Source organism: Orbicella franksi, chromosome 6 (assembly GCF_964199315.1).
Source record: "Orbicella franksi chromosome 6, jaOrbFran1.1, whole genome shotgun sequence".
Taxonomy (NCBI): Eukaryota; Metazoa; Cnidaria; class Anthozoa; order Scleractinia; family Merulinidae; genus Orbicella; species Orbicella franksi.
Window position 1 is genome coordinate 4,065,601 of NC_138150.1, and position 13,563 is coordinate 4,079,163.

The following is a 13,563-nucleotide window of genomic DNA, read 5'->3' on the forward strand; positions in this document are numbered from 1 at the left end:
ACATTTTTTTTTTCAGGAAAGTGGCTCCTCAAAGAGCAGCGGTAAGTCACTGTATTCAATCGGGACTGATTCAATGCATGTATGTTTGGGGTTTTTAGATTATACGAATGTTGTTACAACCAAAACTAACTTTAATTTTCTTTTTCTCTGCATTTGCGTATTCCGCATAAACAGAAGAAGACCCTTCCACCAAAGGTACGTTATATTTTTGTCTGCCTTAACCACGTGATATGGCCACCATCTGCAGGAAAATTTGACAAAAACGAGAAGGGCCCGGGAACATGTTGTGAGAATGGGTGCGAGTAACCATGGTAACTATAAAAACCATGGAATATTCTGAAAAAGGAAAGGGCTAAAAATTGTCCAAAAATATCTTTATTGGAGATACTTTCTTGCTTTAACTTTCGGATGACTGGCAAAATTACTTTGAATAAAATTTGGGGTTTAGATTTAAAGTATCTTTAAGTGTTGCTGCTAAGAAACTTATTTTTAACGGCCTTCCTTTCTCGCGTTTTGTCCCACAGAAAGGAAACTTTGTAAATGTGGTGCGTAAAGCTCAGGCGGCTGCATGGGAGGAGAAATTTATGGCAATGAAGGCCAAGCAGAAGGAATCTAACAAGGTCAGTGTCATTACAAGCTGTGTTTACACTCTAACCAAGGCAAATGAGTGCCTTTTTCGGTCTTCTTTAGGCTAAGCAACGAATCACATGCTGTTCACTGATTGGTCAGAATGTCTTCTGGTACTTTCACGACGATTTGCCAGAAACAGTTCTTGTTCCCAGTCCACCTCTGTTTTACCTTGTATTAATTCGTGGAAAACAAGCTGTCGATCAAATCGCGAGATTTCTTCTAGTTCTCGGTTAACACTATCTTCGGTCATTTTCGACAAGTGCCGATGTTTCACGAAGTTTTTCGAGACTTCATTCGCTCGAATCTTCGAAAAAAGCGGACGTTAAAACCGTCCGGCAACAGACTTGACGAGCAGGAAGTTCCTATAAGAAGCCGTTGTGATGGAATGTGGATTAGAAGAAAATAAAGTGATCAGAAAAAGGTTCGTTGAACGGGCAGAAAAGATTTAGTTTTGTGCCAAATATTTCGAGTTTGTAGCTTTTAAATTCGTGTCCTATCAAGGCAAAGGTTGAGCTCTTTATTACAACAAGAGTTACGCGTAATTATTGACACTGCAAAATTGTTCTTGACAGATGAGCGAGGAGCTTATGAACAAAATGAACCGAGTCAAGCGCACAGACAGTCCCCTGTTAACCGGGCTCAAGAAGGACAAGAAGGACAAGAAGAAAGAAGAGAAGGAAGCCGCACCAGCCTGGGCCAAGAGCCAGCTGAAGAAGGGAGGCAGCAAACCCTGGGGCGAAGAAAAGAAGAAGGAAGGCGAGAAGAAACCCGACTGGTCAGGACGAGTGGCTCTTAAGAAGACCGAGAAAAAGGAAGGCGTAGAACTGGGCGAGAGCAAGCGCCAGGATTGGCGGGAAGGTCTGAAGAAAGCTCCGAAAAGTCCTGGTGTCGAAGGCGCTGGTGACCCCGAGTGGAAAGGTGTGAGCCTGCGCACAACTGGCCGACACGACGAAGATGATTAAACCTGAAAAACTTGTTTAGGAGTAGGTAGTCTTGCTACAAAAACAAGTTCTCTTAAAGCATTTTAAAAGCCGATTTTTTAGGCTCTTTTTGTATGAATTTTTTCTAAGCCCGTTAAGCCTTGCCCACGTAAAGAAATGTAGTTTAGTTGAGCCTGTAGAAGGTGATTCAAATGACCGCGAAAGGAAGTAAAAAGGTTTTTTTTTTCGATGGTTGGTTCCCACCCTCTTACCTCCATAAATATTTCTGAACACGGATATTCTATTTGAAAATTGAAATGGCAACTTTGGTTATAAAGTAGGTTAAATTCTCCTTACAAGTGAAATTAGTGCAGGTTAGACAAATTGCAATGTTGTAATGCTGGACGTATGCGTGATTCTCGTAGCCTCTTTCACTAATAATACATTGATGTCTTGAGGAGAAATTATGTGCAGATCTGTGGCCTGAGCGGTGAGCACGAATTACGACACGTCATTTATGGAGATGAAAGGGTCTTGTGTTATTCCTTCAAAAATTCGCCACAATGTAGTTGTATCATTTCGCTGTGGTTCGATCTACGACTGCAGTCATACGAGGTCGGAAGGAAACTGGGAACTCGGTATGGATAAGAACACTGTTTGGAATGTTATGCTCAAAATCACAAAGTTGTTGTTAGGCTGTGTAATTCATTGTTGTGTTTAATTGTCTTAGTTTCGCATTTTTATATTGTCCTGAACGCCATGAGATTTTTTTAAGTGAAAGATATTCTGTAATCGGGCTGCATTAAATGTCAGAATCATATCCTTTGTATGTTTTGTTTACTTTTCTATAATTCAATAAAGCTCGTTTTCTAGCAAACCACTGTTGATTGTTTTTGTTGCGTCGTAGTTTTTGGTCTAACCCCAGCGGCGACTACCATATTAGAAGGACGGGGAAGGACGGGGCAGGACGGGGAAGGACGGGGAAGGACGGGGAAGGACGGGGCAGGACGGGGAAGGACGGGGAAGGACGGGGAAGGACGGGGAAGGACGGAGATGGACGGGGAAGGACGGGGAAGGACGGGGATGGACGGGGATGGACGGGGAAGGACGGGGATGGACGGGGATGGACGGGGATGGACGGGGAAGGACGGGGATGGACGGGGATGGACGGGGAAGGACGGGGAAGGGCGGGGAAGGACGGGAAAGGACGGGGAAGGGCGGGGAAGGGTGGGGAAGGGCGGGGAAGGGCGGGGAAGGACGGGTGTGTTCATCGTACCTTTTGGGCGTTAAACGTTTTGGTACCTTCTCTGGTGTTCATCCTAAAAAGGTTCACAACGGGAGCATTTGCCGGAACCTTTTAGGGTAGTGAGCCAAACCAAATATGACAGGAGACAATTGTTTTTTGGAGTGAAAAGCATTTCAAGCCAAGCCCACAAAATAGGATCTTAATTGGTACATCTCGGGGGTTCTTTTCAAACTTTCTCAGGAGCAGACCCGTCGTTTTTACATGGGAGTCCCCGGGGGCTAATATGGCTTCTGATGCAGTCGTGTCTGAATTGTCACGGGACAGAAGCATTGCGTGACTGTTTCTGTTGTATAGTCACACAATACCTCGATGAAGGTTACGTGATTATTCAAATACACTGGGCAAGAAAGCAGAGAGCTAGTAACGCAGCACATTGAGCGATTATTTGAACTGAAAAAGCCTTGTATCGTTTAGCGATATAGAGTTTGGCCAGTGGTTCAACACTAGTGTCGGCGTCAAACTGCGTGACGAAATCAAGAGTGCTGACCCTAACATTCTCTTCGTCTCTTCGCCGTCCGTGAGGTACACATGGGGGCCTGGAAACGAGCTGTGTGGACTGTTGACGTCATGAAGCGTTTCTTGTTTTCGCGTCTAATCAAAATCAAGTGTAAGGAAGGGAATACTTCGGCAGTAGGATGTCAATTGCAAAGCAAAGTAATTGGTTGACCGAAAAAGGGTCATATCACCCTCAGGAATCACTGTATGATGAGGCGTGTTCCTTCGCGAAATCCCTAAGGCTAGATTTCCAGTTGTGAGCAAGGGAGGACCCCCGGAATGCAGATACGGGGGCCATACCTTGGGAGTCTGCCTGACGATGTACAAACACTGGTATACCCAGCTCTCCTTTGCAAAATGTAAATATTTTCCTTCTTCAAGAGTATTTTCTGTGCGCTGGGAGCATTTGTGATTTCCTCGAGGAAAGAGGGAAAGCACCTTGGTTTTGCAAGTCCAGTTTTAATTTGTGTCGTCCTTACAAAACGGCCGGTAATAAAAATCAAATAGAATTACAAAAGAGCTTACGTTCTGGTGTACGTCTACCAATTTTTAACTTCAAATTCTAATTTTAAAACAACACCATATCTTCAAAATTTCCTATTTCCATAAATTTTACTAAACCTTTGAGAAAAACTAATCATCTTCAAATATACCTAAAAATCACCAACAAATTTACAAAACAGCCCAAAACATAGATATGTGGGATGAGCAGAGAGATTCTTGACTGCTTGAAACGTGAACGAGACATTTGCATTAAAACCATAATACCCAGCCAAAATACGGCCTTCATCTAGACCCCCGCCTTAAGTATTTAAGGTAGTCCTTTACATAAGCCTCATTGGCCTCTCTGGGCTTCCTTACCTATAATATACATTGGTGTAAAGTTTTAGATTTATAAATGGCAAAGATAAAACAAGAACAAGAACACTGGAAAGACCTTTCACCAAAGGAACGGAGAACAACCAAACTATTGGTAGATTTGACTGCTCTAAGTTCCCTGCCTTAGTCGTGTCTCGCGCAGTGTTTTGTTCCGCACTGATAGCATGCTACGCTATAACTCACTGCCCACTGGACCGTTACCCTTTCTCCCAGCAGATGTGTGGCATCTAGTCTGGAAATTTAAATTACTTTTAAGAGAAAAATTTCCCAATTAGATGACCTTGAGAGCGTGCAGAAGCTGCTTAGACCAGGGGCCCGTTTCTCGAAGCCCCGGAAACTTTTCGGGCCCGTAAAGCCATTTTTAGTTCATCTGTATCTAAACACAGAAAGGTGTGTACGCATGAAACTTCTTGTATGAAGGGAACCTCTGTTCATATTAAGAATATGTAAATTAAGCAGCTCTGTAATCATAAGGTTTGAGATTTTGCTTCGGCTTTCTGGGTGCGAAAACTTTTCGTGACCTTAACCGGCCCCAGGATCTTGTCTTCTTGTCCTCATCTCTTGCATCATACAATATTTTGTTTATATCTATTCTAGGATCCCGAGTGGGCTAAAAAAGCCAGGAAGGATTCGAAATCGAAAAGTGCGATAATCGGCAGACAGAAAGAGCATTCGGAAACAAAACCGAACTTGAAACCGAAGCCCGAGTGGAAGGCGACGGCCCTTCGGAAGAAAGACGCGACCACAGCCACAACGACACAGCCTGACTATTGGAAAGAGGCGAGGCCAGATTGGGCTAAGGGGAAGAGTCCAGTCGGCGAGAAGCCCAAAATACCAGACAAGCCAAAACCAAAGACAAAAGACTACTGGGAAGAGGCACGGCCAGACTGGACCAAAGGAAAACGATCTGTGGCGAAGCCAAGTGCTGAAGATCTCAAAAAAGTCGAAGAAAAGAAGAAGTATGGTTATCCTACTCCAGAGTGGGCCACTCGAGTGCGGGGTAAAAACAAGGTGAGCAAAATAAAAAATAGACTAAGTTCCGTTTGAGAGGTGGTAAATGATTACATCGCTATCTCATCCTCAGACCTTCAGTCCGCTTATAAAGGGAAATTAGTTATTTGGGAATGACAACAAATTTGACCCAAAAGTGGAACGTTATTTTCCATACATTGATGAAGGGAGCTTCCATGGTACAAATTCCAGTTTTGATAGTTCCTGTAAGCCTTGAACTTCTTTGTTTTCTTCAATGAAGGTTTCAGACGAAAAAGACGGTAAGAAAGGTCTTTTAAAAGCTGAGTTGGAGGGCATTTTTGGGAAACCAAAGCCGAATGTGGTAAGTGTTACTTGAAATCCTTCTCAATACAGTGCTATGAAATAAATTAACTAAATGAAAAATGTCAGAAATCGACGAAAGCCAATTGAAAAAAGTATTTTCACAATAACTGCAGGTATTCTCGTGCGATCATTGGCTAATTTTCATTGTCAATAAACGGACAGACACATGAATTTATCATTTATGCGATGCGATGCGAAAACGGACAATTTGACAATTTGTTATTGTAAAAAACAAATTGACTTCAGTCTTTCATGCGTCTGTCCTGTTATTGACAATGAATTTCGTCAAAACATTGTCAAAGTAGTCTGCGGATCCACTCAGCTATCGCCTCGTGGATCCACAGCTACTTTGACTATGTTCTGTCGAAATTCATGATCACTATAGCTAGCAGGACAGACGCATGAAAAACTGACATCAATTTGTTAAATATATTACAGATGCTCGGCCTTTCTCGCCCAAGCCCCTATTTTCCGTATCTAAACCTATAAGACTCGAAGGACTGGACGGACCACATAGATGTAGACTATAAAGAAAATAAAATTGTCAGCTCGAAACGTGACGTATTACCAGGACCTGCAACTAAATTATTAAACCTAATGCTGAAAAAACGTATGATAATCATTAAAATGCTCATCGAAATTGATTCTTAGAATATTTTCGTTTTCTTTTGCTCAACAAACAGAAAAGACGCCATTCCTCCGAAGACATCGCTGAAAGCTATCGTGCGAACATACGGTGAGTGAAATTCTCGTGATTGAAAGCGCTATTAGCAAAAGTATGACGTATGTGGAAGGAAACTAACTTAAGTTTAAAGATCAGGAGCTCATTGCCCGGAGCGTCCTTCGCCCATACTGATCTAGGTGTATAAATGGGTACCGGCGAATTTAATGCTGGGAGGTAACCCTGCAATGGACTAACATCCCATCGGGGGGGGGGGGGGGGAGTAGAAATACTCCTAGCCGCTTCATGCTACAGAAACAGGGATGAGCTCCGGCCTGATGGGCCACTTGGTCAGTGTGCAGACTTTTATACTCTGGGAACGTATGTAAATAACGAAATTTAAAATAGGGTAAACTTGCTTCAGGTTTTGATTTCTCTTTTTTGAAAAATCTTACGACAGAAAATTTGCCGACCATCGTATGAGCCTAAGAGTGAAAACGAGACATCGACCATCGTCCAATCCCGTCAGGCAACTGTTATCACGTGACGATGTCAGGAGTGAGCTGTAAGAGAAAGGAAAGAAATCTCAAGGAGCACAAAAACGTTCGGTTTGATCCAAGCACAATCACCTAAATACTAGCCATACTCCAAGATGAATACCTTTCGGAGGAACAGGTCTCCTTTGAGGAAGCAGTTGCTAAGCAACGTAACGTATTCTCATTGCGAGCATCTTTCTCTTTGCCAGTCTTCCTCGGTTATGAGAAACGATGACGAGATGGGGAAGAGAATTGCGTGATTATCTTTTTAAAGAATAAATGTCTCTAGCCATGCTAGCTGACATAATTTGCAGCAGTTATTTATTATATTCATTTTTGCGTCATTTTGACCATATATGGTCAAGAGAACACGTCAATTATGAGAACCAATTGTAGTGTTGTATATATGCCATTCCGGAGTTAAATAAAAAGAAAAACGTTGTATGATGAAATATCCCTTCTTCAATGGTTTTAAAGATATTATTCGCAGACACTGAATAAAGTGAATATATATGTGTTTCAGTCTTGGTCTCACATCTCAGTGTAAGTTAACAAATTGACGTCAGTTTTTTATGCGCCTGTCCCCTTATTGATGATAAATTACTTCCTAACATTGTCAAAGTGGCCGTGGAACGACGAGACGCAGGCGAGTGGTTCCGCAGTAAACTTTGACAATGTTATGACGAAATTTATCATCAATAAGAGGACAGACGCATAAAAGACTGACGTCAGTTTGTTTTTTACAATAACAAGACCCCAAAATGGTCAAATGCCGGGAATAAATAAGGGGAAAAGACGGCGTAAACTTGCCGTAAACAAAGACAAGTGAATTTTATTAATTCAAAATGACGCGAACATTGTCAATAGCTTTTCTCGCTTTTTGATTGGCTACTTAGAAAAGTCCGTAAAACCTCATTGGTCAAAAAGTTGACAGTTTGACAGCTGAAAGTTGAACTTAAAAGCTTGCCTAAATTGAAATTTTATCCGTCTGTACTCTTATTGATGATAACAATAAGCCAATCAGCGCGCGAGAATTTAGACAGTTATTGTAAAAAAATTTATTGCAAACGTCCCAGCGAGCAGTTAAAAGATATGTCATTTCTCTGCTACCTGAAAGGGAGCGGGGAGGGGGGGGAGGGGTTTATAAATCTAATTTCCCAGCAGCCTGCAGTGTAGGCGTATCTTGGGCGCGAGTAAGCTTCCTCTCGCCGCACTTTTTTTTATTTTTTCGCGCGCCGTTTTTCGCGCTGCGCCCCGACTTATTGAACACCTGTAAGAGGTTAAATTTGCGTGGGTTGTGTAGTTTAACTCTATTCTTGGCCCGGAGGATTACAGATGGAATACTTTTTTAGTCCTCTCTTTTCGACCTTATGGCACCGAGAAACTTGCATGCGTCCCAAGCTAATATTACATCCACTGATTTCCACCCCCGTGAACCATAATTTAAAATGGCCTCTACACACTGTGAGCGTTAAACAACGTGTACGGGTTGATGCTCTCGAAAAGTTCTCTTGTCATGGGTTTTCAATTGGTTTTAAAGTTTAAAGGAAGACGCTTAACTTTTCTTAACCAGCTGCAGGAAGCTTAAGATCTAGATTTTTCTTAACCATGAATACGGAAGTTAAAACGAATTCCTTGTTTTTCGCGAGACTGTAGCGTGGTATCGAGTGAACATATGTTTTCGAGGCCTGGACAATCTTCGTCCCTAATTTTGTGTCAAGTAAAGGAAAATAAATGTCCCTCATCTATACATCTCGACCAGTTAAAAGTAACTGGTTCGATTTCCACTCTTTCTCTGGGTCCGAAGTACTGAAACTAAATCGGAGCACTTCAAATTTGTGCGGCCATTAAAAAAACTTCCGAAAATAACAAGAGAGCAGTGCAAATAAACAAATTCACCAGTTACTATTTTAATTTCATTTGCGTCATTTTTGTTTCGCAGTTATTTCCCGAAACAAAAAAATATTGGAAAAGGGAGTTTGAATTTAAATATTAAGTTTGATTTTAAATGTTACGGGTGGTGTTCCGCCGAGCTATTTTTGCATGCAGGAAAAATTCAGCTATTTGCGTCGAAGTAATTTGTAATATAATTTGCATTTTATCGTTGGGTTTCTAACCAATTTTTCAATGCCCTGTCTTACTTTAAACATTATAGTTGCAAAAGTGATAGAAAAAAACAATTTATCCTTGCTTAATTTAAGCTCAACCATACCACCAAACAGCTGCAATATTCAGTTTGGAAGAGTATAATCTAAAACCGGAACGTTTTAAATTTTAACCAGGGGTCATTTTAATTCATCGCAAGCGCCTAATTGTTTTCTTTGTGTGTGTGTGTTATTCATGCAGGTTGGAGAGCCTTAAGTTATATTTGACAGCTATCCTCGTTTAATTCTCATAAAAGCAGCTCGTGTTCAGCTTTGTTCAGGTAGCAAGATTGCGTTCCTGTTCGCCTTTGGTTCATATTTGCCTTTCGTTAAGGTATACATGCGGACGGCTTTTGGCAAGCAGACACTGAGAAATGTTAACTACATGTTGTTAACTAGTTTTACGCTGTTCAGCAGCCCGCTTTTCTCTGCAACTTATAATTAACTTAATTTGCCACACCTCGAAGCCAACTACACTAAATTTGTAAACGTGACGCATTTGCAGAGCTAAAGATAATTTTCATGGCTTGGGATAGCTTGTTTAAACGTGATATTTACTAAGAAACCACGTAAGTTTTTGTGGTGCGTTTCTACTCGCATGTACCTGTTAAGTACACACGTTTTGTTACCGTACGTGTTAAATTGAGTAACTAATGTGCTCTTCGAAACTAACTGGTAGTAAAAGCGAAGTTTGAAATACAGGAACAGTTTGTAAGTCGAACTAATTTATCCCAAACGTTTGCACTGTACCCGCTTGATTTTCACATCGCGAAGAGAAAAATTTACTGGCGCAGGCTATCGCTATTATCGAACAGACCATTTCCGTCAAATATAATTGTTTCAGTAATGCCGCTATTCCGGCGAAAGTCTTCAACGTTAAATCATTTGCACCATACATTCGATCTGTGTGCGGCTTCCCGTTTTGTTTGGTAAACGAATGTAAGAACTGATATCGTGTCTGATGAAATATGAGCTACTCTCCAGTGTAGAACATAGAGACATGGAAACACGAGAAAGACTTCCCGTTGACGTAGCCAATTGACTCGATCGTACCTTGTTAAATCACATTCTTGCGAATTGTGGCCAACAATAACGCTGAACATCACGTTCTCGCGACATATCATAACGCTTTACGAGCATCTTTTATTGTTCACGACAGTCAGGTGTCAATCACTTCGCTGGGGAGCCAATCACAAAAAGCCACCTGTTCGCGCGCTCTTATCGCGGATTTTAATTAAATGCAAAGTCTGTCTCGATCGCCATTTAAATCACTTTGATAAAGTGAGAGGAAAAAGCTGAAAAAAGTGAACCACCCAGTTGCTTCTTTCTCGCGACAGGTTTTTTTGTCTTTTTAATGAAGCTAAAGAAGAATAAAGGGCGAATAGAGAAGAGAAGAGAAGGTTCGAACCTTTGTTGCGGCTGGAAGAACGTGACGCAAGTCCTCCGCATGCTGACGTGAGTTGAAACAATGAATTAATGTTGAGTTTCCAAATAGAGAAGGTGCTGTCGTAAGCAGGGCCTAAAAATAACATCACTTTCCTTCTGAACACGACAATTAGATATCTAACTATTAAGCGCTAGATTGCGTGGGAATAGCCAAGTGGTTAAATTATGCAGATAATGCTGCTGACTAAGGCCGGGCAGTCACTTGCTGAGTTTCATAAATACAAGACCACATCCATTGCGGCCAGTAGTACGATTCCGATCAGCTGACAAGCACATCATATGGATAACTGTGCGTGTGGTAACGTCTCGCCGGACAAGAGAGTCCAATGGGCAGATAACTTAGAAGAAGTGCGGTATTTTGTGCCTCCAAACCGACTACGAAAGAGTTTCAAAAAGAAAATGACCAAGATTAGGCGAAAGGCTAGCGAAATCACGGACAAACCGCTTCGAATTATTACCAGCATGGGAGAACTAAGCGCGAATGCGGTTCAAAATGGACTTGAATTCATTCTCAGGCATGGACAAAGTGGTTCGTTCGACGCGGACCGAGTCACATATGAGGACTTAATCAAAGAGTGGGACAAACTCTTTGACATAAACGCTGTTGGCAGCGAAGAGTCGACCGACGAGGAAGATGAGGAGAAAGTGAAGTAACTTTTAAAATGACACTGCGTTTAGAACGCCGCTTTTTCGCTTTTCGCGCGGGAATACAGTGTGACAAACACAGTCGACGCGATTTAATTCTCATTGCACCCCAGGAACCAAATCTTTAAACCTGTCGATGAAAACCGACCCGAAGAAGGGACAAAAAAAAAGACATTGTAAGACCCAACTACACGGCAAGAACAAAGGTTGAACAGTAAATGAGAAATTTTATACGAAGCATAACTATATTTAAGATAAACAGGAGCGCATAGCAAAATTTCGCAGCAAGTGACTATTGCTGTTATTTATAATACAAACCGATTTTTTCCGCTAAAATTTCTACGAAAGAAAATTTTCAAGCCAGCTATTCGATTCACGAGGATGTGATCAGTTAGTTGTCTTAGCTTACAGCGACAAATACAATATTTTAATATTTAAGAAATAAGAAGTTGAAATTGTGTAAATTCGTATTTTTTGACAACAATATTTTTGACTATTGTGAACAATTATGTTTATTTTTAATACGAGGATGTAAGAAATAGCTTATACATATCAGCGATATGGCCTATACTTGAGTCATAGATCCTAGTGCTGCCAAATTAACAATAACAGTAACTTATTCAACTATCGATTTTCGCTCAGAAAAAAAGTGTCCGCTTTTACAAGCGAATTTAAATAAAAAAATTCTAAAATACAACATATGCTGTTACTTTCTTAATTTATTTTTCTTTTTGCTGTAAAGAAGTATACTTTATTGGATGCCGCCAGAATTAAATTTAGCATAACAGCCGGACATCATAAAAGAAAACTTTGAAATGCGGTCTGCACAACCGCAAATTAATTTCAATAACTATGCTAATACGCTATTACACGGTTCAACCTTTTGGTCCATTCGCCCTGCGCCTGCGCAGAACGTTATGCTCCGCCAGCTTTCAAACTGGCAAACATTTCTTTTACTGTTTTTAAGAAAATGTGGCGTTACATCAAGATGATATACTGACCAAGCTATATTTTTTCGATCGTTTTGTTACTCTCGTCAACTGCGCTGTTTGCAAGTACGAAGAAAACTGACCTTTGAGGATGTGACGGTGAAAGTGTTCAACAAACAATACGTGATTCACAGTGAGAGAAAAATTGCGCAATACTTAATTGAGCATTTCACCTTTAAATACAAATTCGAAGTGGCGTAAAATTAATTGGGTAAAAAAAAAAAGAAGACTTAACCTCAATCGTTGTACAGTAAAGTTCTTTTTTAAATTTACATAGTTTTTGACACAACAATTACGGCTCTAGAACAACATACTGTGGTGGTAACTTGGTAAGAGTCAAGTTTCATTTTATTGAGCTTGAAATGTCACGTCGTTTCATCGTTTGCGCTTTTGTTGAGGTGACACAGAGTTTACATTTTGCATCAAGATACATCGCCGGCATAGCACTGGCAAGTAACGATAACAAAGAGACATTTTCTCAACTAAAGTACATAATCCCTAACGGGTCTAAACATTTAATCGCTTCCTCGGTCTGTTATTAGGAGAAAATGAAGGGACTCTCGTTTTCTCTTCGTCATCCATGTGTTGAAAAACGGGTCGACAAATGATAACTGATAACAATTCAAACTTAAGATGTTGTGAAGCCGTAACCGGCAATAAATTTATGAAAAATAGTTCTCGAACTTTAACCTAAAAGCGTAAAAAGATTCGTCGGAAAAAAATTTTCCTTGCACGGAAAATATTACACAATGAAGTTGAATAAAAACAATTTCATTGTGTTCGCGGCGTGCAATCTACAGTTGAGTAGAAACAATGTTTTTTAACACGTTTAACAGTTACAAACAGAATATTAGGGAACACATAAATTAACAACTCACAGCAAATATTGGCGTTAAAACGGCAGCTTAGTGTTTTCTTACCACAGCAATATCTTGAGTTAGTTTGGCTTCAATAAATCTGAATCAGTTTTTTCTGTAGTATGAGTTGGATACCTGGCTCAGGCATAAGCATTTTTTTCGGATTATTTCTCCATGTGAGAGCATTAACAGAAATATATAAGAAAGAGAAAAGAAAACTAAATTATAAAAGAAAAAAATCGCTAATAGCAAAGAAAACAGAAGTTTAGTTTGCCATAGTTTATCATAACAGAAACACTTGACTGTTCTAATTTTATTTTCTTATCTTTGACAATTTAGTAACTTCAAATGAAATAGAAAAAGGTTATTCAAGAGACTCGAATGTTGTTAGAAATTTCGAGAAGAACGAAAAACTCGAGAGTTGCATCTGTCGGGGAAAAGATGGCGACTCGAGGCGAGGTTCGTGTGTAAAGTGCAGTTCGCGGCAGCTGTAGATTCAGTACCACGTGCACACTCCTAATAGCATTCATTGAATTGAAAGAACCTTAATTCAAGATCTATTCTATTGAAAAACTACCTCCGCAAACTCTTTCTGGTCGTTTCTGTCGGCAATTAGGAGTTGGTCGACGTGAATCCCAGTATTCACGAAAGTTGTTTCCGGCATTGTCGGCGAAGATCGTAAAACACTCGGGGCAGCCTATTGACTACCTCTACAAACTA

General features: G+C 40.6%; 3 protein-coding genes across 3 annotated transcripts in view; all 3 read left to right on the forward strand.

Annotated features, from left to right (window-relative positions):
• The window catches only part of LOC145489143 (uncharacterized), a 14,722-nt gene extending 12,295 nt beyond the window's left edge, over nt 1-2,427 (forward strand). The window contains exons 8-11 of the mRNA XM_081468058.1: nt 17-41; nt 175-195; nt 525-620; nt 1,203-2,427. Coding sequence (XP_081324184.1) covers nt 17-41; nt 175-195; nt 525-620; nt 1,203-1,592 — 532 coding nt within the window. The 3' untranslated portion in view covers nt 1,593-2,427. The remainder of the gene's footprint in view (nt 1-16; nt 42-174; nt 196-524; nt 621-1,202) is intronic.
• Nucleotides 2,428-4,249: 1,822 nt separating this feature from the next.
• Nucleotides 4,250-7,244, forward strand: LOC145489517 (uncharacterized). Its single transcript, XM_081468499.1, has 5 exons — nt 4,250-4,324; nt 4,828-5,241; nt 5,483-5,563; nt 6,249-6,301; nt 6,687-7,244. The coding sequence occupies exons 1-5, from the start codon at nt 4,250-4,252 to the stop codon at nt 6,793-6,795; spliced, it is 732 nt and encodes a 243-aa protein (XP_081324625.1). The 3' UTR covers nt 6,796-7,244.
• A 2,822-nt stretch (nt 7,245-10,066) lies between these two features.
• On the forward strand, nt 10,067-12,203 carry LOC145489152 (uncharacterized). Its single transcript, XM_081468070.1, has 2 exons — nt 10,067-10,361; nt 10,524-12,203. The coding sequence occupies exon 2, from the start codon at nt 10,632-10,634 to the stop codon at nt 11,004-11,006; it is 375 nt and encodes a 124-aa protein (XP_081324196.1). The 5' UTR covers nt 10,067-10,361; nt 10,524-10,631; the 3' UTR covers nt 11,007-12,203.
• Nucleotides 12,204-13,563: the final 1,360 nt, after the last annotated feature.

Coding starts and splice junctions, on each gene's coding strand:
- LOC145489152 (XM_081468070.1), top strand. CDS start 10,632: ATGGATAACTGTGCGTGTGGTAACGTCTCGCCGGACAAGAGAGTCCAA.
- LOC145489517 (XM_081468499.1), top strand. CDS start 4,250: ATGGCAAAGATAAAACAAGAACAAGAACACTGGAAAGACCTTTCACCA. Junction 4,325..4,827: donor GGAGAACAACCAAACTATTG/GTAGATTTGACT, acceptor TATCTATTCTAG/GATCCCGAGTGGGCTAAAAA. Junction 5,564..6,248: donor GGAAACCAAAGCCGAATGTG/GTAAGTGTTACT, acceptor CTCAACAAACAG/AAAAGACGCCATTCCTCCGA.